Source organism: Salvelinus sp. IW2-2015, unplaced genomic scaffold, assembly GCF_002910315.2.
Source record: "Salvelinus sp. IW2-2015 unplaced genomic scaffold, ASM291031v2 Un_scaffold285, whole genome shotgun sequence".
In the NCBI taxonomy this organism is placed as follows: domain Eukaryota; kingdom Metazoa; phylum Chordata; class Actinopteri; order Salmoniformes; family Salmonidae; genus Salvelinus; species Salvelinus sp. IW2-2015.
This window is the reverse complement of record NW_019942531.1, coordinates 139263-165988: the sequence shown is the minus strand read 5'-3', so window position 1 is coordinate 165988 and position 26726 is coordinate 139263. Positions and strand designations below refer to the sequence as shown.

At 46.2% G+C, this 26726-nt stretch overlaps 2 protein-coding genes and 1 long non-coding RNA gene across 3 annotated transcripts in view; 2 read left to right on the top strand and 1 right to left on the bottom strand.

Annotated features, from left to right (window-relative positions):
• LOC112068224 (protocadherin Fat 4) overlaps nt 1–23733 on the top strand; it is a 33163-nt gene extending 9430 nt beyond the window's left edge. The window contains exons 4-22 of the mRNA XM_024135318.2: nt 560–987; nt 1732–1947; nt 3539–3808; nt 4332–4503; nt 4847–5027; nt 5169–5419; nt 5580–5805; nt 5962–10082; nt 10361–10462; nt 10854–11003; nt 11251–11402; nt 11526–11611; nt 13113–13292; nt 13535–13662; nt 13881–14107; nt 19786–19845; nt 19985–20195; nt 20804–20947; nt 21044–23733. Of these exons, the coding sequence (XP_023991086.1) occupies nt 560–987; nt 1732–1947; nt 3539–3808; nt 4332–4503; nt 4847–5027; nt 5169–5419; nt 5580–5805; nt 5962–10082; nt 10361–10462; nt 10854–11003; nt 11251–11402; nt 11526–11611; nt 13113–13292; nt 13535–13662; nt 13881–14107; nt 19786–19845; nt 19985–20195; nt 20804–20947; nt 21044–22410 (8672 nt within the window). The 3' untranslated portion in view covers nt 22411–23733. The remainder of the gene's footprint in view (nt 1–559; nt 988–1731; nt 1948–3538; nt 3809–4331; nt 4504–4846; nt 5028–5168; nt 5420–5579; nt 5806–5961; nt 10083–10360; nt 10463–10853; nt 11004–11250; nt 11403–11525; nt 11612–13112; nt 13293–13534; nt 13663–13880; nt 14108–19785; nt 19846–19984; nt 20196–20803; nt 20948–21043) is intronic.
• A 95-nt stretch (nt 23734–23828) lies between these two features.
• Nucleotides 23829–26726, bottom strand: part of LOC112068225 (ATP-binding cassette sub-family F member 3) — a 23406-nt gene continuing 20508 nt past the window's right edge. The window contains 2 exon segments of the mRNA XM_070438075.1: nt 23829–25149; nt 25341–25538. Coding sequence (XP_070294176.1) covers nt 24991–25149; nt 25341–25538 — 357 coding nt within the window. The 3' untranslated portion in view covers nt 23829–24990.
• Nucleotides 26282–26715, top strand: LOC139023902 (uncharacterized). Its single transcript, XR_011475132.1, has 3 exons — nt 26282–26349; nt 26495–26597; nt 26647–26715. It is a non-coding gene; the product is annotated as an uncharacterized lncRNA (long non-coding RNA).

The window sequence follows — 26726 nt, the reverse complement described above, 5'->3', positions numbered from 1 at the left end:
GCCAGAGCCCGGACTTGAACCCGATCAAACATCTCTGGAGAGACCTGAAAATAGCTGTGCAGTGACGCTCCCCATCCAACCTGACAGAGCTTGAGAAGATCTGCAGAGAAGAATGGGAGAAACTCCCCAAATATAGGTGTATCAAGCTTGTAGCGTCATACCCTAGAAGCCTTGAGGCTGTAATCGCTGCCAAAGGTGCTTCAACAAAGTACTGAGTAAAGGGTCTGAATACTTATGTAAATGTTATTTTTTATACATTTGCAAAAATTTCTAAAAACCTGTTTTTGCTTTGTCATTATGGATTATTGGGTGTAGATTGATGAAGAAAAAAATATATTTAATCAATTTTAGAATAAGTCTGTAACGTAACAAAATGTGGAAAATAAGTCTGAAGAGGGGGTCTGAATAATTTGCGAATGCACTGTACTTTACACATTTGTATTCAAACTATGATATTATCCATCAATTTTATTGTTAGACTACATGATATTATAGATTATGTATCTTTCAGATATCCTATCCTTCGTATTGAATAATCCTCCTTGATGTTGTCTGTCAGGTATGAACGGAGAGGTGGACATAGAAGTGACAGCCGAAGATGGCGACACTACATTCTCGGTCAATCCAGACGGTGCTCTCTGCCTAAACCTAGAGTTAGACAGAGAGAGCAGCTCAGACTACCGTCTGACAGTCCAGGCTACCGATCGTGCTCTGTCCATTTCTAGACGCCTCACTGCCACAGCACGTGTTGTCGTCAATGTAGACGATATAAACGACAACATGCCGTCTTTCACATCAGCCGGTAGTGTCACCATCCCAGAAGACACTGCTCTCCAGACTGTTGTCATGGTGATACAGGCAGTGGATGTGGACTCAGGATCCAACGGGGACGTCGTCTACACCCTGGAGGACACGTCAGTCAGTGTGTTCAGTATCAACCGTACTAATGGTCGTCTGTACTTGCAGCAGCCTCTGGACAGAGAGCAGGTAAATTGACTCTACTTTTAAACTTTTTACTCTTTCTAGCACTGATTTTGCTGATAGTGGCATGGTTTTACTTTCATTGATCATTATTATGTGGTAGTGTTACCTACTTAGTAGGTTTCTTTCTATTTAGAATAATTTACTGGGATAGGGGATGTGATACATCTGAGACAGATAGAGGACATACAAGTGGCAGACCTGGGGATCAAACCCCCACTGCTAGAGGCCATACATAGTACAGGGTTGGCAACACTACCACTAGACTAGACCCCAGTACGTTACCTCTTTTAGTTGAATATCTGCTAATAAACTGAACTCACTTTATATTTTCATTTTGTAGGTTCCTAACCCTGAAAATCGTTTATGGGTCAGGAGAAACAGTAATCCATGGTTTGGTTTTCTTTAAAAATCCATTACAAACTTCAGCTAACTTTAGCCATCACTAGCTAAAAATCTATGGAAGTGATAGAGTCAGGCACTGAAACTTACTAAAATTAATGCAATTACTTGGTTTGATGTTACTTAAAAGGTGACCGTGTCAGCTGTGTGCCCCATGCCCCTATCACTCCCACAGATTTTTTGCTAGTTAAAGTTAGCTGAAGTTTAAACTGGCCGTTTAAAGTAAACCAAGCCATAAACTGATCTCAGGGTGAGGAACCATCTAACATTAAATAGTAAAATAGTAAACTTCCCCTTTAACTTAATGATCTGCTAAATGACTGAAATGTAAATGTCATGTAAATTCAGTTGGATACGCTGACTGTCACTGTGACAGCTACAGACAGAGGCTCTCCTCCGTTGGCCTCCTCTATGAACCTAGCAGTGCATGTAGAGGACGCCAACGATCACAACCCAGAGTTCACACACAACTACTACAGCCTGGCAGTCAGAGAGGATACCCCCAGAGGAACCAGCCTGTTGCAGCTCCGTGCTCTGGATGGGGACATTGGCTTAAATGGACAGGTGCAGTAATGAGCTGTCCCAGGGTCAGACGAGATATTGGGATTACATTTAATGTACACTATATATACAAAAGTATGTGGACACCCCTTCAAATGAGTGGATTTGGCTATTTCAGCCACACCCGTTGCTGACAAGTGTATGGAATCGAACACACAGCCCTGCAATCTCCATAGACAAACATTTCCAGTAGAGTGGCCTCACTGAGGCCTCCCGAGTGGCGCAGCGGTCTAAGGCACTGCATTGCAGTGTTGCGGCAACACTACAGCCCGGGGCTCGATCCCAGGCTGTAGTGACGTGACCGGGAGTCCCATAGGGGTTTGGCCGGAGGTGCTTTACTTGGCTCATCACGCTCGAGCGACTCCTTGTGGCGGGCCGGGGGCCTGCAGGCTGACTTCGGTCATCAGTTGAACAGTGTTTCCTTCGACACATTGGTGCTTCTAAATTAAGCAAACGGGTGTTTAGAAGCGCGGCTTGGCGGGTCATGTTTCAGAGGACGTTGCAGTGATGAGACAAGATTGTAATCATGAAATTGGGGAGAAAAAAAGGGGGTACGATTTATTTATTTTTAATAACGAATGGCCTCAGTGAAGCGCTCAGTGACTATCAACGTGACACCATCATATGATACCACCTTTCCAACAAGTCAATTCGTAAAAATTTGCCCTGGTCAACTGTAAGTGCTGCTATTGGCAAGTGGAAATGTCTAGGGGCAACAACAACTCAGCCGCAAAGTGGTAGGCCACACAAGCTCACAGAACGGGACCGTCGAGTGCTGAAGCGCGTAGAGCCTAAAAATTGTCTGTCCTCAGTTCCAAACTGCCTCTGGAAGCAACGTCAGCACAGGAACTGTTCTTCAGGAGCTTCATGAAATGGTTTTCCATGGTCGAGCAGCCGCACACAAGCCTAAGATCACCATGTGCAATGCCAAGCTGTAGTGGTGTAAAGCTCACCATCTTGCAGTCCGACGGACGAATCGGGGTTTGGCGGATGCCAGTAGAACACTACCTGCCCGAATGCATAGTGCCAACTGTAAAGTTTGGTGGAGGAGGAATAATGGTCTGGGGCTGTTTTTCATGGTTCGGGCTAGGCCTCTTAGCTCCAGTGAAGGGAGATTCTGTGCTTCCAACTTTGTGGCAACAGTTTGGGAAGGCATTTTCCAGTTTCAGCATGCCGATGCGCCCCCATGCACAAAGCGAGGTCCATACAGAAATGCTTTGTCGAGATCGGTGTGGAATAACTTGACTGGCCTGCACAGAGCCCTGACCTCAACCCCATCGAAAACCTTTGGTATGAATTGGAACGTCAACTGCAAGCCAGGCCTAATCGCCCAACATCAGTGCCTGACCTCACTAATGCTCTTGTGGCTGAACAGAAGAAAGTCCCCGCAGAACTTCTAGTGGAAAGCCTTCCCAGAAGAGTGGAGGTTGTTATACAGGGGGGAACCAACTCCATATTAATGCCTATGATTTTGGAATGAGATGTTTGACCAGCAGGTGTCCACATACTTCTGGTCGTGTATTTGTTTTTAATGTTCTGAAATGTCTGTTTTTGTAAACATGACCAATAAGAACTCTGAACTCTAAATGGACAGGTGCGCTACCAGCTGTCTCAGGGGAGCCCGTTCCTGGTGGACTCAGTCCGAGGTGTCATCTCCCTGATAGACAGGCTGGACAGAGAGAGAGCCTCCTTTCACCTGCTAGCCGTCACAGCCATGGACCAGGGCAGCATGCCCAGGTCAGCCACTGCTGTGGTCAACATCACTGTCCTAGATGTCAATGACTGTAGCCCGCTGTTCTCTCCAGACACACTGACGCTCCATGTGTTGGAGAACGGCGGAGACCCGTCTCAGCTCACCCACCAGGTAACTGCTGTGGTAGGGTCATTGCTTTATTATTACACCCTTATTTAGTTAGGTAAGTCATTGGGAACAAGTGATCCTTTATAATAAGGACCTGGTTAGGACCTGGAGTAAACTGACTGAAGTACCCTCCAGCTTCATATGAACAAACAGATGACGTTGCAATGAATGTAATCTCAGAACCCAGAACCAAATCTTTCATGCGTTTGCCAGCTCTTCGATATGTATGTCACTAGAGACTATGATTGATGTTATGATAGGAGACAATCACATCATGTTACCAATTTACCAGCATAATTTTGATGCAGCTATAATTCATTGTAAGATTTGTCATTTAGTGTAATCTCATAATGATGATTGAGTTATTATTAGCCATTTTGAGTCTATTAAACAATTGCCACATGACATACAGTATGACATAACATACAGTAGTATCATGAGTTGAATACAATACAAGTAATACATTAGTAATACATTATACCTGTTGTCTTTCAGTAATATCTTAACCCCCCCCAATTGTGACCAGGTATCAGCTAGTGATGATGATCTAGGGGTGAACAGCCAGATGAGGTACTTCATAGATAGAGACTGGGAGGGTCTCTTCTCTCTGTCTCCAAACGGCACCTTTCACATGCTACAGAGCCTGGACAGGGAGGTGACATCTCTCTACAAGTTAGACATCATGGCTGTCGACTCAGGTGATCAGGATCTCTGCTTCCGTATGACAAAAACACGTTCCTTTAAGAAATATCAGAACTCAGTTTTTTTCTGCTTTACAAGTATAATGTATACACATGAGAGCTGCACCTAAATTGTATACTGTATATCACATTGTGAATCCCGATTGCAGTGATTTGTGTGTGATGTAGGATTTAGCTAAGCTATCTCTGAGCAGTAATGAATATGGAATAAGATGTTATTTTATGTGTGTCGAGGCATCACAAAATAAAAACTCATACATGCTTATAGCAAGTAATAAAGCATAATACCTGCAGGCTGTTAGTATCTTTTTGATATTGTTCTTTTGTTTGGTCTCTTCAGGTTTGCCACCTCTGACAGGGACTGTGACAGTCCACGTTGTAGTGGACGATATGAATGACAACCGGCCAGTGTTTAGTGAGGAGGTCTACACCACCATTGTCTATGAGGATAGCCCTGCAGGCACAGTGTTTGCCATGGTCACTGCCTATGATGCAGATGAAGGTGTCAATGGACAAATACGGTACAGTTCCCTTGACTGGAACAAGATATGAAGTCCTGTGGATCCTCATCACTGGAGTTGAGAAAGAATATATGGTCAGATCTTTTGCTGTGATGTTATTTTTGATTCACTGCTGTAATTCGACGGTTAACTGTATTCCAGGTATTCCATAGAGAGTGCTGATGGACCCTTCTCTATTGAGGACACGTCTGGGGAGCTGTTGACCACTGGCGTGCTGGACAGGGAGGCGGTGGCAATCTACAGACTGACTGTGGTGGCCAGGGACACACACCCCACACAGCAGCTGTCCAGCTCTGTACAGGTGTCTGTCCTGGTTGCGGATGTCAACGACCACTGGCCTCAGTTCCTCCACAGCCCCTATGTGGCTAACATGCCGGCTGGATCTGCTCCGGGTGAGGGGGTTTAGTAACAGCAGCCATTTTAGATATCATAGATAAACAAGGAAAACAAAGTAAATCATATTATTACAAATAGCCTTTATTAATGCGATTATGATAGGTGTACAATGTGTTTATGATTTGTTTCAATGCTGTTTGTGCCCGTGTTCTGCAGGGTCTGTTGTGTGTGCGGTGAGAGCAGTGGATGGTGACTCAGGGATCAATGCACAGCTTCACTTCGTCTTATACGGGCAGAACACTGGCCAGTTTTTCATCAGCCCACACAGGGGAATCATTCTCACCACTGGTGCCCTCGCAGGGACAAACGACATCACTATCAACGTGCACGTGGAAGACGGGGGAGACAATCCTAAATTTGACACAACAACTGTTACCATCAGGTTCAAAGTTCTAATCTTTATTTGTCTGCTCTGGGATTTGTGGGGAAGGACTGTATAAAGGGGGGTTGCTCTTTAACTGTGGTGATGACCTGCCAGCCGGCACATCACCAACTCATCTCTGCATTTTCCTCTTCTTTTTTTTTCTCTCCTTACCAGATTCCAGAATGCCTCAGAGTTCCCCACAGTTGGTGTAGATGTTCTCAGACCATCTCTCTCTGAAGAGGACCCAGAGGGAACTTTGGTAGCTCTGGTCTCAGCCAGGACTTCCAGAGCAGGTCCAGTGTCCTTCTACCTGGTGTCTGGAGACTCTGACCACCTGTTCCGCCTCCACCAAGTCACTGGACAGTTGACCATCCACCACCCTCTGGACTATGAGACCAACAAAGAGTTTCTACTGCTGGTGGAGGCCAGAGATGCAGGCTCTCCACCGTTCTCTTCTTATGCAGAGATTCACGTGAATGTCACTGATGTGAACGATAACGCACCACAGTTCACTCAGAGTGAATATAGGTGTGAGGTACCGGAGAACTCTCCAGCGACGTGGGTGTGTGACGTGCTCGCCATCGATGCGGACTCTGGGAGTTATGGAAAGGTGCAGTACAGCATTTTAGAGCGGAACATTGACCATGTTTTTACCATCGACTCAGAAAATGGCATGCTGAGTACAGCAACGAGTTTAGACCGCGAGGAAATACCTGAGTACAATTTAACCATCGTAGCTGCAGACAAGAACAACAGTTTCTATAAAGACATTGCAGTCATGCTAGTGGTGGTTTTGGACACAAACGACCACGCACCTCGGTTTACACAGATCTTCTTCACTGAGATAACTGAGGATTCTCCTATCGGACACACCATTTTACAGATAATCTCAACAGATGACGACATCGGTGCCAATGCTGTGATTACTTATTCCATAATTGACCAGAGGGATGACGTTCTTCCCTTCAGTATTGATAAGACTAGTGGGTGTATAACAGTGTTGCTGTCCCTGGACAGGGAGACCCAGGACCATTATGTGGTGAAAGTCAATGCCAACGACTCAGCTTGGAGCATTAGTACAGACGTGACAATAGACGTAACCGATGTTAATGACAACAAACCTGTCTTTACTAAACAGGTCTACACCGCTACTGTCACTGAGACCAGGGCCCAGGAAGTATTTGTTATGCGAGTCCTCGCTATGGATGCTGACCTGGGACAAAACAGTCAGATTGTGTATCTGATCGACCCTCCCAGTGAGCAGTTCTGGGTCAATGCGTCTACTGGGGATATTCTCACCAAGCAACCCATGTCTTTACTAAATCAGTCTGCCTCTCTGAGCCTTAGTATTACGGTTGTAGCCTCCGACTGTGGCAATGTTCGTTCATACAGTAACTCCATGGTCATTGTAACCGTTGTTCAGTATAACCACTTCCCTCCCAGCTTCCTGCCTTTCCCGCCTCTCCTGTCCATCCCCTTTAACATCGCCATGGGAACCGAGGTGGTGCGGCTAACAGCCGTGGACCGGGACTCCAATCGCAGCAAAAGCAACACTACTATAGAATACAGTCTCACCGGAGGTAACGCATCAGATGTTTTTGTAATAAACATGGACGATGGGAGACTGATGCTTAATAGGACATTGAGGCAAAGCCTTAACTCACTGTTGATGCTCATAGTTACAGCAAAGAACCAGGGGTTCCCTCCTCTCTCATCACAGGCTGTTGTTCAATTTGAGGTTACAGGAGAGAATCAGTTTTCCCCGCAGTTTTCAGAGACGTATGCTACCTTCTCCGTCCCTGAGGATCTGCTAGTGGGGTCAGTCATTGGGAAAGTCCAGGCCGAAGACGGAGACGATGGAGTCAATGGTGTGCTCTCATATTCTATAACGTCAGGAAACAAATATTCACCGTTCTCTTTAGGACAGAGGTCAGGGTTGATTACTCTAGTCGAAAGGCTGGACTATGAGAAACAAAGAGTTTATCGTATTCAGATCACCGCCAAAGACGGAGGCTGGATCTCTAAGACTGGGACGGTAATCATGACCGTGAATGTCAGTGACGTGAACGACAACCCTCCGGTCTTCACATTGTTACAGTACACAGCCTCAGTGCTGGAGAACTCTGCGGTTGGGACACCGGTCCTCCAGGTCGGAGCTACCGATGCAGACTCAAGCGCCAATGCATATATCACCTACTCACTGATGGCCAGTGGACACTCTGGACAGTTTGCCATTGACTCCAGGAACGGCACTGTCACCACTCTGGATATCTTTGACTTTGAGCTCAAGCGGTCCTTCGAAATAACTGTCAAGGCCTCAGACGCAGAAAACCGCCATTCATTCAGCGTCGCACACGTTAATATCCAAGTCTCAGGAGTCAACGAGTTCAGCCCAGCGTTCCTGCAACACAAGTTCAACCTGTCCGTCTCCGAGAATGTATCTATTGGAACTAGAGTTGGCAAGGTAACCGCCACTGACTCTGACGAAGGCCTCGACGGACAGGTCTTCTACCTGCTCATTGGACAAAGCCGATGGACAGGCTTCGACGTAGATGAACAGAGTGGAGAGATCTACATCACCGCTGATCTGAGGAAGCAGGGCTACAGCCATGCCACCCTGAGAATCCTAGCTAAGAACCGAGGCGTCATCACAGGGCTAGATGTGGACGAAGCCTTGGTCCACATCAATATAGTGGACACTAACGACCCACCAGAGTTCTCCTCGGGGCTCTACAGTGCGGAGATCAGGGAGGACAGCCTTGTGGGGAATTCTGTTATCAGAGTGGTTGCCCTGGACCAGGACTCTGTCCCAGAGTGGAGCCGCTTCTCCTACAGCATCCCGGATGGAAACATCAACTCATCCTTCTTTGTAGACCCTGTCAGTGGACTTGTGTCTGTCAGTACCCCCCTGGACAGAGAACTGTGGCCCCTATACAACCTGACTGTGACAGCCACAGACCAGGGTTCTCCGCCAGCCACTGGGACTGCTCAAGTTGTGGTGACCATTACTGATGTTAATGACCACGCCCCCACATTGGTCAACACACATGGGCAGGTGAAGGAGAACCAGCCTGCTGGTACCATAGTGGCCAGGCTCAACACCTCTGATGCTGATCTACCTCCCAACCAGGGGCCATTCTCCTACTGGATCGTCCAGCCTGCCTCAGGGAGGAGCTTCACCCTAACTTCTGATGGAGTCCTTTCCACCTCCAGACCTTTGGACCGGGAGGTCAACTCTGTGTTTCATCTGTCGGTGGTGATCAGTGACGCAGGGACTCCTCCACTGTCCTCCACCACGAAGTTTAACGTCAGAGTCGAGGATGAGAACGATAACCCATCGGTCCCGAGGAACGTCTACATCGAGGTGAAGTACTATGGCAGTGCCTTCCCCGGCGGCTTCATCGGCGACGTCAGACCTGAGGACCAGGATGTGGTGGACACGTTTAACTGCAGCATCAGAAACGGACCTCTTAACATGTTCACGATCCCTGACGGCACCTGTGATCTCTGGTCCTCTCCATACCAGGGAGAAGCTACGTACAACATCACAATTGAGGCCACCGACCACCTCCACCCTCTCGTTAACAACAGTATCTACGTGAACTACAAAGGCTTCACCAACGCTTCCATGGACAGCTGTATACTGTTCTATGTGGCGTCCACCTCGGTCGAAGACTTCTTGTCTCTCAATTATTTGAAGTTTGTCAAAGCCCTGGACAGCCTGTTTAACCTGCAGGCCTCCAAGACTCACATGTTTGGGATTAAGCCTACAGGTGATAAAGTCCTGCTCCTGGCTGCGGTGAAGAGTTACAACGGTCAGTACCTGAATGGAGAGGTCGCCAGCAGTATCTCTGCTGCCCACCAGAAACTTCTGGAGGCTCAGAGCAACATCACTTTGTCCTACATCACCAGCGACCCCTGCCTCGTCAACCCCTGTCTGAACGGAGCCACCTGCAACAAAAATGTCCACATCGGCCCCGAGTTGTTTGTCCTGGAGAGCCCGTCGGTCATCTTTGTGTCGCCGCAGAATGAGATCTTTAATTGTTTGTGTTCAGCGGGCTTTGCCGGCACCCTGTGTGAAGTAGACGTGGATGAGTGTGACCAGAGACCCTGCGAGAAACAGAGTGTGTGTGTTAATAACCCGGGAGGGTTCCGTTGCCACTGTAAGAGGGGCTTCTCTGGCCTGTACTGCTCAGCTGACGTGGATGTATGCCTGGAGGTCCACTGTCAACATGGAGGGACGTGCCTGAACACGGAGGATGGGGTTCACTGTGACTGTAGTCCTGGATATGAGGGTAAGTAATATTGAACCTGAATCTCAACATTGACTCTATAATGCATCTAACCCAGTCACTACAAATTCATGTTAAAACTGAGGGTTGAGAATTGGAGGTTACTGCAATCACAACACTAAGATGTCAGATGAACACCTGTATTCTACAATGGCTTTGCACACAAACAGTACTGTAGCAATTATTCCAAATACTGTACAGAATTATTTTGACATTTGTCTCAAAACAGAGATGGAGAGAGGATTTGGAGTGTTAACTCTTTAACCTTTTGTTCTTTTCAGGGGAGTTTTGTGAGCTTTCCGTTAACCACTGCGCATCAGCACCTTGTTTCCAAGGCAACTGCACCAATGGTCTGACAGGATACACATGTCATTGCCCTTTTGGTGAGAAATTATACAATCTGTTAACATACACATTTCTTGTCCAGGCTGGGCAGCACATTGGTTAAGTCACTCATATGATTATATTTGTGGTTATTATATTGACCTGGCATTAAACTAGCTGTAAAAGCTTGTCACACCAACATACAGTACATACACTTGCCTTAATTGTTGTGTGAATGGTTCGCTACACTATGTAGCGAACAATTCATGTAAACTCGTGAGATCAGGCGGCTTGCGAGGATACTGAATGGGTGCTCAGTCTTTAAAATGTGCAATCAGAACGCTGAAACGTTTCTTTGAATCCCTACAAAATTTCTGTCCTGATCCTTCTTTCACAATTATTTTCAGCATTCTTGTTAGTTCTACATTTTGCCTTTGTCTTCTCCCTCAGGTGTGAGTGGCAGCCACTGCGAAGAGGACAGCTATGGCTTTGAGGAGTTGTCCTATATGGAGTTTCCTCCTCTAGATCCCAGGAGTAACTTCATCTCCCTGGAGCTGGCCACGTTGCAGCAGAACAGCCTGCTGCTGTATAACCCTGCGGGTAGATGGATTGATTTGACTTATTTTCTATGAATAAAAACGAAATGTAAAAACTACACAGTGAAACACTGCATTTAAAAACTGTGTGTGATGTGTGCTGTCTGGGGGGGGGGTTGAGAATGCAGCAGAAAACACATTTTTGTTGTTTGGTGTAATTAATGGGCAATTTACGTTGTATTGTTGTAAAATTATTGAGGATAACACCAAAAAAATGAATGTTCCTTTATGGTCCTCAACCATGGTATCAGGCCCGGGCAGTGTAGAGTACCTGGCACTGGAGGTTGTGAAGGGGAGGGTCTGTCTCTCATACGACTTGGGCTCTGGAGCTGTCCATCTGCAGACGGAAAGGCAAGTGGCTGATGGACGCTTTCACAGCATCACTGTCAGGAGGATAGGAAATGTGAGTCCCAAGGGCATGCGTGTGCGCGGCCCACACACGCGCGAATAGTACGCGCAGACATAAACACATATGGTACATGCAGACATAAACACGCACACACTTATTTTTGTTTTCATCTTACAGATAGGCTCTCTACAAGTGGACCACTGTCCTGATGTGAAGGCTACTGGATTTTGTCTCTCTCAAAGTAATGGCATTGGCTCCAAAAGGTACTTGTGTCTACTCATTATTACCTTATAAAGTCAGAAAAAAAAGAAATGTCCTCCCACTGTCAACTGCGTTTTATTTTCAGCAAACTTAACGTGTAAATATTTGTATGAACACAAGATTCAACAACTGAGACATAAACTGAACAAGTTCCACAGACATGTGACTAACAAGATTTGCCAGATTTGCCAGTTCTTGCTGTGAGATGTTACCCCACTCTTCCACCAAGGCACTTGCAAGTTCCCGGACATTTCTGGGGGGAATGGCCCTAGCCCTCACCCTCCGAACCAACAGGTCCCAGACGTGCTCAATGGGATTGAGATCCGGGCTCTTCGCTGGCCATGGCAGAACACTGACATTCTTGTCTTGCAGGAAATCACACACAGAACGAGCAGTATGGCAGCTGGCATTGTCATGCTGGAGGGTCATGTCAGGATGAACCTGCAGGAAGGGTACCACATGAGGGAGGAGGATGTCTTCCCTGTAACGCACAGCGTTGAGATTGCCTGCAATGACAACGAGCTCAGTCCGATGATGCTGTGACACACCGCCCCAGACCATGACGGACACTCCACCTCCACATCAATCCCGCTCCAGAGTACAGGCCTCAGTTTAACGCTCATTCCTTCGACGATAAACACGAATCCAACCATCACCCCTGGTGAGACAAAACCGCGACTCGTCAGTGAAGAGCACTTTTTGCCAGTCCTGTCTGGTCCAGCGACGGTGGGTTTGTGCCCATAGGCGACGTTGTTGCCGGTGATGTCTGGTGAGGACCTGCCTCACAACAGGCCTACAAGCCCTCAGTCCAGCCTCTCTCAGCCTATTGCCGGACAGTATGTGCACTGATGGAGGGATTGTGCGTTCTTGGTGTAACTCAGGCAGTCGTTGTTGCCATCCAGTACCTGTCCCGAAGGTGTGATGTTCGGATGTACCGATCCTGTGCAGGTGTTGTTACACGTGGTCTACCACTGCGAGGACGATCAGCTGTCCGTCCTGTCTCCCTGTAAGCGCGGTCTTAGGCGTCTCACAGTACGGACATTGCAATTTATTGCCCTGGCTACATCTGCAGTCCTCATGCCTCCTTGCAGCATGCCTAAGGCACGTTCACGCAGATGAGCAGGGACCATGGAAATCTTTTTGGTGTTTTTCAGAGTCAGTAGAAAGACCTCTTTAGTGTCCTAAGTTTTCATAACTGTGACCTTAATTGCCTACCATCTGTAAGCTGTTAGTGTCTTAACGACTGTTCCACAGGTGCGTGTTCATTAATTGTTTATGGTTCATTGAACAAGCATGGGAAACAGTGTTTAAACCCTTTACAATGAAGTTCTGTGAAGCTATTTGGATTTTTACGAATTATCTTTGAAAGACAGGGTCCTGAAAAAGGGACGTTTCTTTTTTTGCTGAGTTTATGTGGGTTGTGTTTAATTGAATGTCATATCAATTTATTGTATTCATTCTCACTTACTACATTGTGTTCTTGGTCCCTGCTGTCCCCCCCAGGACCCTGGACGTTGGCGGCAGTAACATGACGTTTGGGGGAGTCAGGTCTATTGAGTCTGTTCTGCTGCGGCCTGGTCAAGTCCAGACTCATGACTTTGTTGGCTGTGTGAGAAACATGAAAGTAAATGGTATACCTTTAGGGCTTACCAAAGCTCTGGCGGCCTACAACTTCTTGGAGAGGTATGAGCTCAGATTTACATCCTCTGAGGGACCAAAAGAAGTGTACTATATAGGTAAAAGGGTGCCATTCAGGATTTAGCCTAAAATGGTGGGATGTAGCAGTTGTCGTAGCTGTAGAGGAGCCACCTGTTGTTGTCAAAATCTTAAGTCAGATGAGGGAATCCATACAGTACAACAGATAGATGGTATAGACCGATTGACAGTTAACATACAGTATAACCAATGGATGGTATGGTCACTAGGTGTCCTCGAGCAGCAGTGTCTCCGTGTCTCAGTGGTCCGTGTCTGAACGGAGGAGTGTGTCAGGACCTCTGGTCTCACTACATCTGTCAGTGTACACAGCACTACACTGGAACCAACTGTAACACAGGTACACATGTGGGGACAATTCCGCTTTCAATTCAAGAAAACATTATCAAAAACAAAGGCAATTTACACAATTTACTCCCTGAATTGACTGAATTAAAAACCAAATTAACCCCAGCCTTCCTGGGACGACAGTACCACTAAACCTGACTGTGTTTCATGGTGTGACCAACCTGTTCAATGACTCGCAGCTCCACTGACCAAGTATTTTATTTCATACAGAGATTTCAGAGGAGCATGTGTTACGGCTGGGCAGTAGCGGCTACATAGAGTATGTGGTCAGAGAGAGCTACAGGAGAGAGCAGCAGCTGAAAGACCTGCTGGACGAAGACAGAGGACAGACAGAGAGCAGTGGAGATCTCTCTGAGATAGAAGTCAAGGTGAAGACTGTGGAGAGAGATGCGGTGTTGCTGTTCGTTTTGGGAAGGAAAGGACACTTTGAGCTCAGGGTGAGCTGCACATTTATTTTACCTTTATTTAACTAGGCAAGTCAGTTAAGAACAAATTCTTATTTTCAATGACGGCCTAGGAACAGTGGATTAACTGCCTTGTTCCCATTGACCCCGTAAGGCCAGCAGGCTAGTCTTTTCTTATTTTTTAAATTTTAAATTTTATTTTATTTATTGGTGCGTGACTGTTATTGAAAGTTGTATTGTCAATCTTGTTTTGTATTTAACGCCACTTTAAATGTGTACATGGCACTGCAACAAAATTTCCCCATGGGGACAATAAAGTAAGTAAGTAAGTAAGTGTTCAGGGGCAGAACGACAGATTTTTTACCTTGTCAGCTGGGGGATTCGATCTTGCAATCGTTCGGTTACTAGTCCAACGGTCTAACCACTAGGCTACCTGCCGCACATGAGGCCTTCATGTGAGATTAGAGATATTTCTCAGTGAAATACCTATAATGTTAACACCGGTATGTGAATGTACAGGGGCAAGAAAAAGTATGTGAACCCTTTGGAAATACCTGGATTATATCAAATTTGATCCGATCTTCATCTAGGTCACAACAACAGACAAACATAGTCTGCTTAAACTAATAACACACTAAATATGTTTTCATGTCTTTATTGAACACAGCGTGTAAACATTCACAGTGCAGGGTGGGAAAAGTATGTGAACCCTTGGATTTAATAACTGGCTGACCCTCCTTTGGCAGCAATAACCTCAACCAAACGTTTTCTGTAGTTGAGGATCAGACCTGCACAACGGTCAGGAGGAATTTTGGACCATTCCTCTTTACAAAACTGTTTCAGTTCAGAACTGGTCTCTTAAGATCATGCCACAGCATCTCAATCGGGTTGAGGTCAGGACTCTGACTGGGCCACTCCAGAAGGCGTATTTTCTTCTGTTGTAGCCATTCTGTTGTTGATTTACTTCTGTGTTTTGGGTCGTTGTCCTGTTGCGTCACCCAACTTCTGTTGAGCTTCAATTGGCGGACAGATAGCCTAACATTCTCCTGCAAAATGTCTTGATAAACTTGGGAATTCACTTTTCCGTTGATGATAGCAAGCTGTCCAGGCCCTGAGGCAGCAAAGCAGCCCCAAACCATGATGCTCCCTCCACCATACTTTACAGTTGGGATGAGGTTTTGATGTTGGTGTGCTGTGCGTTCCTTCCAAACAACTCAACTGTAGTTTCATCGGTCCACAGAATATTTTCCCAGATGCACTGTGGAACATCCAGGTGCTCCTTTGCGAACTTCCGACATGCAGCAATGGTTTTGTTTGGACAGCAGTGGCTTCTTCTGTGGTGTCCTCCCATAAACACTATTCTTGTTTAGTGTTTTACATATCGTAGACTCGTCAGAGATGTTAGCACGTTCCAGAGATTTCTGTAAGTCTTTAGCTGACACTCTAGGATTCTTAACCTCATTGAGCATTCTGCGCTGTGCTCTTGCAGTCATCTTTGCAGGACGGCCACTCCTAGGGAGAGTATCAACAGTGCTGAACTGTCTCCATTTATAGACAATTTGTCTTACCATGAACTGATGAACATCAAGGCTATTAGAGATACTTTTGTAACCCTTTCCAGCTTTATGCAAGTCAACAATTCTTAATCTTAGGTCTTCTGAGATCTCTTTTGTTCGAGGCATGGTTCACATCAGGCAATGCTTCTTGTGAATAGCAAACTCAAATTTTGTGAGTTTTTTTATAGGGCAAGGCAGCTCTAACCAACATCTCCAATCTCGTCTCATTGATTGGACTCCAGGTTAGCTGACTCCTGACTCCAATTAGCTTTTGGAGGTCATTAGCCTAGGGGTTTACGTACTTTTTACAACCTACACTGTGAATGTTGAAATGATTTATTCAAAATAGACAAAAATACAATATCTGTGTTATTAGTTTAAGCACATTATGTTTGTCTATTGTTGTGACTTAGATGAAGATCAGATCAAATTTGATGACCAATTTATGCAGAAATCCATGTATGGGTTCACATAATTTGTCTTGCCACTGTAGACAGTTTAGTTATAGGACACGGAAAATTGAGTTTGCAATGGAGAGGAGAAGAGAGCTTCTTAAATTACATTCTTTGGGTGAGCTGTGGATCCAAATGATACCCTATTCTGTAGTGCACTACTTTTGACCAGAGCACTATGAGCCATGGTCAAACGTAGTGCACTATAAAGTCAATAGGGTACCATTTGGCACAAATCCTATTCACTGTATTCAGACCCCTTCACTTTTTCCACATTTTGTTACATTACAGCCTTATTCTAAAATGTATTAAATAGTTTTTTCCCCCTCATCAATCTACACACAATACCCCATAATGACAAAGCAAAAACTGTTTAGAAACTTTTGCAAATTTGTAAGAAGAATAAAAAAAATAAACACATTTACATAAGTATTCAGCAGTTACAGCCTCGAGTCTTCTTGGGTATGACGCTAGAAGCTTGGCACACCTGTATTTGGGGAGTTTATCCCATTCTTCTCTGCACATTCTCTCAAGCTCTGTCAGGTTGGGTGGGGAGCGTCGCTGCACAGCTATTTTCAGGTCTCTCCAGATGTTCGATGGAGTTCAATCAATCAATCAATCAAGTTTATTTTATATAGCCCTTCGTACATCAGCTAATAACTCGAAGTGCTGTACAGAAACCCAGCCTAAAACCCCAAACAGCAAGCAATGCAGGTGTAGAAGCACGGTGGCTAGGAAAAACTCCCTAGAAAGGCCAAAACCTAGGAAGAAACCTAGAGAGGAACCAGGCTATGAGGGGTGGCCAGTCCTCTTCTGGCTGTGCCAGGTGGAGATTATAACAGAACATGGCCAAGATGTTCAAAATGTTCATAAATGACAAGCATGGTCAAATAATAATCAGGAATAAATGTCAGTTGGCTTTTCATAGCCGATCATTAAGAGTTGAAAACAGCAGGTCTGGGACAGGTAGGGGTTCCATAACCGCAGGCAGAACAGTTGAAACTGGGACAGCAGCAAGGCCAGGTGGACTGGGGACAGCAAGGAGTCATCATGCCCAGTAGTCCTGACCTGAGTCCTGGGCTCAGGTCCTCCGAGAGAGAGAAAGAAAGAGAGAAGGAGAGAATTAGAAAGAGCATACTTAAATTCACACAGGACACTGGATAAGACAGGAGAAGTACTCCAGATATAACCAACTGGCCCTAGCCCCCCGACACAAACTACTGCAGCATAAATACTGGAGGCTGAGACAGGAGGGGTCAGGAGACACTGTGGCCCCATCCGATGATACCCCCGGACAGGGCCAAACAGGAAGGATATAACCCCACCCACTTTGCCAAAGCACAGCCCCCGCACAGAGGGATATTCTTCAACCACCAACTTACAATCCTGAGACAAGGCCGAGTATAGCCCCCAAAGATCTCCACCACAGCACAAACCAAGGGGGGGCGCCAACCCAGACAGGAAGATCACTCAGTAACTCAACCCACTCAAGTGACGCACCCCTCCTAGGGACGGCATGAAAGAGCACCAGTAAGCCAGTGACTCACCCCTGTAATAGGGTTAGAGTAGAGAATCCCAGTGGAGGGGAACCGGCCAGGCAGAGACAGCAAGGGCGGTTCGTTGCTCCAGAGCCTTTCCGTTCACCTTCACACTCCTGGGCCAGACTACACTCAATCATATGACCTACTGAAGAGATAAGTCTTCAGTAAAGACTTAAAGGTTGAGACCGAGTCTGCGTCTCTCACATGGGTAGGCAGACCATTCCATAAAAATGGAGATCTATAGGAGAAAGCCCTGCCCCCAGCTGTTTGCTTAGAAATTCTAGGGACAATTAGGAGGCATGCGTCTTGTGACCGTAGCGTACGTGTAGGTATGTACGGCAGGACCAACTCGGAAAGATAGGTAGGAGCAAGGACAGCAGCAACTCTCGACCCGAGTTCAAGTCGGGGCTCTGGCTGGGCCACTCAAGGATATACAGAGACTTGTTGTTGTCCTGTTGGATGATTAACCGCCCCGAATTAAACCAAACTTTATTTGCCACATGCGACGAATACAACAAGTGTAGACTTTACCGTGAAATGCTTACTTACAAGCCCTTAACCAACAGGAACTGGGGACCCATGCAAAATCTTTTCAGTCTCCTGAGGGGGAAAAGGTTTTGTCATGCCCTCTTCACGACTGTCTTGGTGTGTTTGGACCATGATAGTTCGTTGGTGATGTGGAACTTGAAACTCTCGACCCGCTCCACTACAGCCCCGTCGATGTTAATGAGGGCCTGTTCGGCCCGCCTTTTCCTGTAGTCCACGATCAGTTCCTTTGTCTTGCTCACATTGAGGGAGAGAGCGATCTTAGTGCCAGCTTCGCTTTGTGGTGGTAAATAGACGGCTACGAATAATACAGATGAGAACTCTCTTGGTAGATRGTGTGGTCTACAGCTTATCATAAGGTATTCTTCATCAGGCGAGCATTACCTCAAAACTTCTTCAATATTAGAGACATCGCACACCAGCTGTTATTGACAAAAAGACACACACCCCCACCCCTCGTCTTACCAGAGGTAGCGTCTCTGTTCTGCCTGTGCATGGAAAATCCTGCCAGCTCTATATTGTCCGTTTCTTCGTTCAACCACGTCTCGGTGAAACACAAATGTTAAAGTTTTTAATGTCCCGTTGGTAGGATAATCTTAATAGTAGGTCATCAATTTTATTTTCCCCAGTCAGAGGGCCTGAGTGCTCTGGATCTTTCTGTACTTTGCTACATTTATCTTTCCCTCGATTCTGACTAGTCTCCCAGTCCCTGCCGCTGAAATACATACCCACAGCATGATGCTGCCACCACCATACTTCATCAGAGCAGAGAATCTTGTTTCCTTTAGGTGCCTTTTGGCAAACTCCAAGCGGGCTGTCATGTGCCTTTTACTGAGGAGTGGCTTCCGTCTGGCCACTCTACCATAAAGGCCTAATTGGTAGAGTGCTGCAGAGATGGGAGAACCTTCCAGAAGGACAACCATCTCCACAGAGGAGCTCTCCCTGACAAAGGCCCTTCTCCCCCGATTGCTCAGTTTGGCCAGCTCTAAGAAGAGTCTTGGTGGTTCCAAACTTCTTTCATTTAAGAATGATGGACGTCACTGCGTTCTTTGGGACCTTCAATGCTGCAGAAATGCTTTGGTACCCTTCCCCAGATCTGTGCCTTGACACAATCCTGTCTCGGAGCTCTACAGACAAGTCCTTCGACCTCATGGTTTTTGCTCTGACATGCACTGTCAAATGGGGGACCTTATATAGACAGGTGTGTGCCTTTTCCAAATCATGTCTAATCGATTGAATTGACCACAGGTGGACTAGAAACATCTCAAGGATGATAAAAGGAAACAGGATGCACCTGAGCTCAATTTTGAGTCTCATAGCAAAGAGACTGAATATTTATGTAAATAAGGTATCTGTTTAATAAAATTGCTAACATTTCTAAAAAAATGTTTTTGCTTTGTCATTAAGGGGTATCGTGTGTAGATTGATGGAAAAAAACGATTTAATCCATTTTAGAATAAGGCTGTAACGTAACAAAATGTGTAAAAAGTCAAGGGGTCTGAATACTTTCCAAATGTACTGTACATTCAGTGTTCTGTTGGAGTCTGCATTTTTGGAGTAAAGTGTTAACTCTTAGCTGTCCTTATTCTAAACCAAGTTTCCGTTGACACGTTCAGGTGATGGATGGAAACCTCCTGTATGTCTCCAGAGACAGAACGTCGGGCGTCCTCTCAGAGGTAACCACCAGCGACGGAGCATGGTGCTGCTGACAACACCAGAGTTTGGGTTCAATTCCTGCATGGGCCTCTTTCTCAATATATGTGTTAGCTGTCAGTGCTATAACCTAAATACCGTTATCATTATTTATCATGCTAGGTCGCCTCAGAGACCAGCATGGCGGACGGGGACTGGCACGTCCTCCATCTTTCCACAGTTGGACAGAGCACTGTCCTTCTGATGGACGGACAGACAGTCATGAACACCAGCGATGACGGAGCTCTGGACCTAAGTGCTGTCAATGTGGAGAAGATCGTCCTTGGAGCGACTCCACCACCACCACCCCGAGACACGAGACTCAAGCGCCCAGGTTGGAAGAAATGGTGTAGGATGAAGTTGCCCTTAGATGCTGATCTTCGGTCAGTTTAGCATTTTCCCCGCTAATGTTTAAGGTTAGAATTGGGAAGGGGAATAGGGGAAACTTAGGGGAACCTAGGGGAAACTTCACCCCGGATCGGAATACATTTTAGTTTGTCAGTCAATGACATACTGCTGAGCTGTGTATTCATTAACTGTAATCGTGTTCTGAGGATAGTAGTGTTTATGTGTTGTGACCTGCAGTGTGAAGATGTACAGCCAATCCCAAATCCTACCTCCTATGTACTTGCATCGATCTGAGTGGATTGGACAGGTGTTGCAATATGTTCAAAAATCCACATTATTGTGCTGCAGTGTCTGGTGTAGCAGTCTAAGCTCCCGACTCTGAACTCGTTTCCCCCCTTAGCGACGGGGGTTCAATAAAGAAAGTGACGAACTCCCATCCCAGAAATACACTTGACCTCTTTGAAGACAAAGTGGAGCATTCATACCATGTTGATTTACGTCCAGTTTTAAAAAATCTACACAGCTACCTAGGGGGTTAGCATCTAGGGGCAAGTTTTGGGATTAGGCAAGTATGTTTCCTCTGTCTCCCCTCAGTAGGGTTCTCTGGTTGTGTGGAGTATGTCCGATACAATGGCCATTTCCTGCCAGTCAGCGGCTACAGTCTGATAGTGGAGGTTTGGCCCAGTTCTACCCTGCTTCAGTCCAGCTGTGAGTCCCCAGGCTCCTGTGTTCCCTCATGTGAGTCGCTGACACACACACACACACACTAAATCTAACAGATAGGCTCCTCTTACCGGTCCATACTGTAACACACATTTCCTCTGGTACATCCAGGCTCCTGTATTTCCACCACTTGCCCTGAGGATGTCCCCACCAACGCCAGACTACCATGCCTCTCTCTGCCCTGTCCCACTGCTCCAGCCTGCGGTGGCTCGGCTGGCACTAGGAACAGCTCCTGTATCTGCCTCACGGCTGGCTCCTGTGAGCTCTGCTCCTCCCCTCCACCAGAGGACTTCCGGGGAGGAGCAGGAGTGTGTTCTGATCAGGAGGCCCTTGGGGGCCCCTCCGCTCCTCTGTGGGTCATCGGTGTGGTTCTCCCCGTCACCTCCTTCCTCCTCTGCTTGGGCCTGGGTGTGTTCCTCTGCCTGGGGAGACGCAATGCTAATGCCTGCTGCCACCGGCCACAGAAGCATCAGGCTGACAGTGGCTCCCCGCAACGTGGAGAGGAAGGGACGGACAACGGAGCGTTTTGTTTTGAAGGCCCGAGGACCACTAGTTCTGTACCTGCGGTGAGAGGGAAGCCACCTGACGTGATCCGGGCGGACAAACCGAGGGAGGCTGTCCAGGACGGCTACAGTACAGCCAGGTCAAGTGTGGAGGCTGGTGGACACAGTGAGAAGCTGGAATACTACGAGATAGACAGTGTGTTCCAATCTGACACTGGCTCTCTAAGGCTCACTGGGTCTCTCCACAACACAGATTGGGAGAGGACAGAGACTGGAGTGAGGGGATGTCAGAAGAAAACGCCAGGCTCCCCAAATCCAGATGACAGAGAGAGGCCAGTGGAGCTGTGGCAGAGGCCCCTGACACACCCTGACGAAAGAGTCTCCAGAGACGGAGGATGTGGTATGGCCAGTGGGCCGCTGAGCCAGGTAGATGATGAAGAGCAGCGCTTCCCCGGGAGGTTGGTAGTGCCAGGGCTGAGGGGTCCTCCTCAGTGTCTCTCTGTGGAGGAGGTGAGGAAGCTGAACAGCCCTGTGGATGTTCAGTTACATCAGCTGGCTCAATGGCCCAGACCTGGCAGAGCTACCAGAGGGATAAACAGAGGGATGGACAGTTCCTCAGACAGCAACACCCACAGCTCCTTTACCTGCTCAGAGGTCGACTTTGACAGGGACTTCTCTCTACTAAGCGCCCAGGGCTTGTTACGGGAGCGGACACTGATCACCATCCGCACACACAGAGAACCAGCGGAGAGCCTGCCTGTCCCTTCCCCATTCAGAGACCCTGTGCCTCCCTCTCAGGCCCAGTACAGGACTAGGACGGCTGACTCTGGTGATTCCCCTCAACACTGGGAGCAGCTCCTGAACATGTGTGTGTGTTTTCACACCTACGCCCCAGTGTTTGAGGACATAGCAGGGCTGCCAATGGAACAACCACCTGACTGGGATAGGCAAAGCGATCTGGAGGAGATCATATGACAGGTCATGAAAAGAAAATGGATTTGAAAATGTACAAGAATTGTTTCATTGTAAGAAGCTGTGCCAGGGAATGAGTTTGCTTTTATTCATGCAGGTGTTTGCATCGTAATTGAGGGTAAAGTACATCCCTGGCAATGTGTGTTGACAGTATTGTGGACAGCAGAATGTAAAGTATGCAAAATGACTATATTTATATTGTAATGCAATGCAATGCTCTCAGACATCCTATCCCACCCATTTATTTTCACTGACTATTGCATTGAAATAGTCTCATGTTCACTCAAAGCTGTGCATCATTGTGTTGTTTACCTTCCATTTCGGATTTAGATCACCTTTGTCTCATTTTAATAGGCAACAGTGCAGTTGAATGCAGAAACAGTTCAGCACCAGTGCTACTGTTCTTTACATTGAGGGAGTTTTATTATGCTGGCCAGGGTTGAACCGGGCAACAGCTCTTCACATCATCGGGCGAAAGCTGGGAGGGAGGAGCACCCTTCTCAGATCTAACAGTAATCTGCGCAGCTCGGTCATGTTGTCAACAAGATAGCATGGTGCATCGTCCAGAAACATACATCTCTTTGCCAGAAAATAAACTAGTTTTCATTTTGAAGGCAGATAAAGCGTTAACAAAACAATCACATAATCCTACGCATCATTACGTCACTTTTGTTTTGAGTTGACTTGGCCATATCGGGGTACCTGGCTCACGCCCGGGGGGCAGTCCCTTTTCACCCAATTCAAACTCCTCCCACTGGGGTAACCCGGGCCAGATAAACAACTATTTTCTATAGGTACGCCAATCTGAAGAGATGACTAGCTCTACTTTCTATAGGTACGCCAATCTGTAGAGAGATGACTAGCTCTACTTTCTATAGGTACGCCAATCTGTAGAGAGATGACTAGATCTACTTTCTATAGGTACGCCAATCTGTAGAGAGATGACTAGCTCTACTTTCTATAGGTACGCCAATCTGTAGAATGAGATGACTAGCTCTACTTTCTATAGGTACGCCAATCTGTAGAGAGATGACTAGCTCTACTTTCTATAGGTACGCCAATCTGTAGAGATGACTAGCTCTATTTTCTATAGGTACGCCAATCTGTAGAGCTGACTAGCTCTACTTTCTATAGGTACGCCAATCTGCAGAGAGCTCTGAAGTAATCGACAAGTCTGTATGGCACCATATACACACGCACAGTCCACTCCTTTATGAACTCAACCTGTGACTGATTAAGCATCCATTTACAATTTTCACAAAACATTTATATTATTTCAGTGTTTTCTGTCGCTTGGATATGGACTCTATCCATAGATCTTCTCTAGATTGTTATGAAACGGGGTCCACTTTGTCAAAATAATAAAGTCACGTTGCATGGTGTTAGTTGCACAATAGCAGAGAGAGCAGACCTGGCGAATGGATGATTAAAGCTTTTTTTATTGGCATGGTGTTATGATTGAATAGTTCTTTAAACAGCTATTTATAAGTTAGCGATATAACGTTGAAGAGGAAGGAATTTCGTTTTTTATTCTGATAGTCTTTAAGATGTGTGTATATATATATATTTATAATAATACCCCTCTTTACTTGGAGATACTGCTGCTTCTTCCCAAGAGACCTGGCGCCAGCTGCTGCTGTTGTACAAGTTGTTGTGCTGGTGGGTTCCCATGCTAACACATATGGATGTTTCCTAGGATCGTGTTCATTAGGGAACGCCACAGAAAACATTTGGAACAGAAAAGGAGCGTTTCTAATTAATGAACAAGACCACGTAGTCCCTCAGTTTCAGACTGTTTTCTTCTGTTTGGTGCCCAATGAACACGACCAGGGGTGTCTGAAATGACGCTATGGTGCACTTTTGGCTAATTCCCAAAATACTGCACTATGTAGGGAACAGGGTGCCATTTCAGCTCAGCCCGAGGTTCCACTGATTAAGAGATGATCCCTCTCCATCACGAGCACACATGTTCAGGAGAAACATCATCCCATATCACTTGAAATGTATCCTCTCGCACTCAATCACACACATATTCAACATGGATGAAGAAATGGAGAGAAAAATACATATTCATCCCTTCACTGATATTAATGATCTAAAAGGATGTAACGTTATTCCAAGATGGCTGCCCACATGGGGTTAACAGTTAGAGGGTACAACACCCCCACCTTCACAGGATGGAATATCCTCCTTGATGTTAAGTGAACCAAATCAGCTCAAACTATTATGATCAGGAAGGTTGGGAGTGGCAAGGCCGGAGCAGTTTCGGAGTACACACACAATCGACATTCCATGTGGACAGATTTTGTACCCTCCATGTACCCTAAAACTTGTCTGCTTCAGGACAATAAGACAAGAGTATGCCACTTTGAACTGCCGGGCCAAACTAAATCACAAACAAAACAAAAACGGTAGTGTGGGGGAGCAGAGAGGATGCCGGGACAGTAGCCAGTTAAACTCAGTTCTCCCCCTGAGGATGATGATTGGCAGTCAGGGAGTGAAGAGTGGGGGGGCTTTAGGTTATTGAAGTCAATTGGCAACTTGGCATGACTGTCATAGTTGGCGTAATGGGTGAGTTGCCCCTCACAGGTAGCCCTCCTTGCGGAACTGTTCTTGCAAGATATCCCGGTACTCGTCGAAGCCCCCATCCACTCGCCGCACGTTCCCGTGCTCACAGACCCACAGCTCTCTGCACACGAGCCGGATCAGACGCTCGTCGTGAGAGACAAGGACCACTCCACCCTGAGGAGAGGATAGAGTTAAAAAGGGTATGAACGCACATTAAAACTGTGTTCAAGAGCTATCACTTCCATTGATTGTTAGCTAGAGGTGGCCAAAGTAAGCTTATAAAGAAAAGCGATCCATGAATGACAGTTTGTCCAGATTTACTCAACTGATAAAGGACATTTTCTCTTCTGGTTTAACAAGCTTACTTTGAATTTGTTGAGGGCTTTCGCTAGAGCCTCGATCGTTTCCATGTCCAGGTGATTGGTCGGCTCGTCAAGGATATAGAAGTTGGGGCTGAGAGAGAAACAGAAAAAGTGAGTAAGAGAGACATCTGTAGCTACAAGCAGCAATGAAACGGGGGGCTGTTGCTGGCTTATGAGCAGGCTGAAAGAGATGGCTGCATTGGAGCATTATACATGCAAGTGTTCACAATAGTACATTATTTATAGCGCCATGAAGTGGCTGTTCGACGTAGCAATTATTCCCTTGCAAATTTGTAGGGACTAACAAACACTGTAGTCGCCAAATCTCTAGACTTAATGTGAAGAATTGTATAATCGTTTTAGCATTAGCATAAATGCTAGCTGTTTGAGGTTCACAATTGAATTGCTTGCTGCTTCCATTAAAAAATATATATATCTCAACACCTGTTTTGAAATACACCTTCCTACTTGCGTTCTCTCATGTCCTCTCTCTCCAGTTCTGTTCCTAGTGTTATCACTTCTCAAAATGATAGCGTCCTCTCTCTCCAGTTCTGTTCCTAGTGTTATCACTTCTCAACAAAAATGCAATAGCGTCCCTCTGCTCCAGTTCTGTTCTAGTGTTATCACTTCTCAAAAATCGATGTAGGGTTCCTCTCTCTCCAGTTCTGTTCTAGTGGTTATACACTTATGTCTCAAAATGAATACGTTCCTCTCTCTTCCATTTTCTGTTCCCTAGTTTTATCACTTCTCATAAATGTAAGAGCGTCCTCTCTCTCCAGTTCTGTTCTAGTGCTAGTCACTTCTCAAATTTGATAGCAGATCCTCTCTCTCCATTCTGTTCCTATGTGTTTATCACTTCTCAAAATGATACGTCTCTCTCTCAGTGTACTGTACTCTCATATTGCTCTCTCTCTTCCAGTTCTGTTTCACTAGTGTTATCACTTCTCAAAAATGATAGCGTCCTCTCTCTCCAGTTCTGTTCCTAGTGTTATCACTTCTCAAAATGATCAGCGTCCTCTCTCTCCAGTTCTGTTCCTAGTGTTAATCACTTCTCAAAATGATAGCGTCCTCTCTCTCCATTCGTTCCTAGTGTTATCACTTCTCAAAATGATACGTCCTCTCTCCAGTTCGGTTCCTATGTTATCACCTCAAGATAGTCCTCTCTCTCCAGTTCTGTTCCTAGTGTTATCACTTCTCAAAATGATAGCGTCCTCTCTCTCCAGTTCTGTTCCTAGTGTTATCACTTCTCAAAATGATAGCGTCCTCTCTCTCAGTTCTGTGCCTAGTGTTATCACTTCTCAAATGATAGCGTCCTCTCTCTCCAGTTCTGTTCCTAGTGTTATCACTTCTCAAAATGAAAGCGTCCTCTCTCTCCAGTCTGTTCCTAGT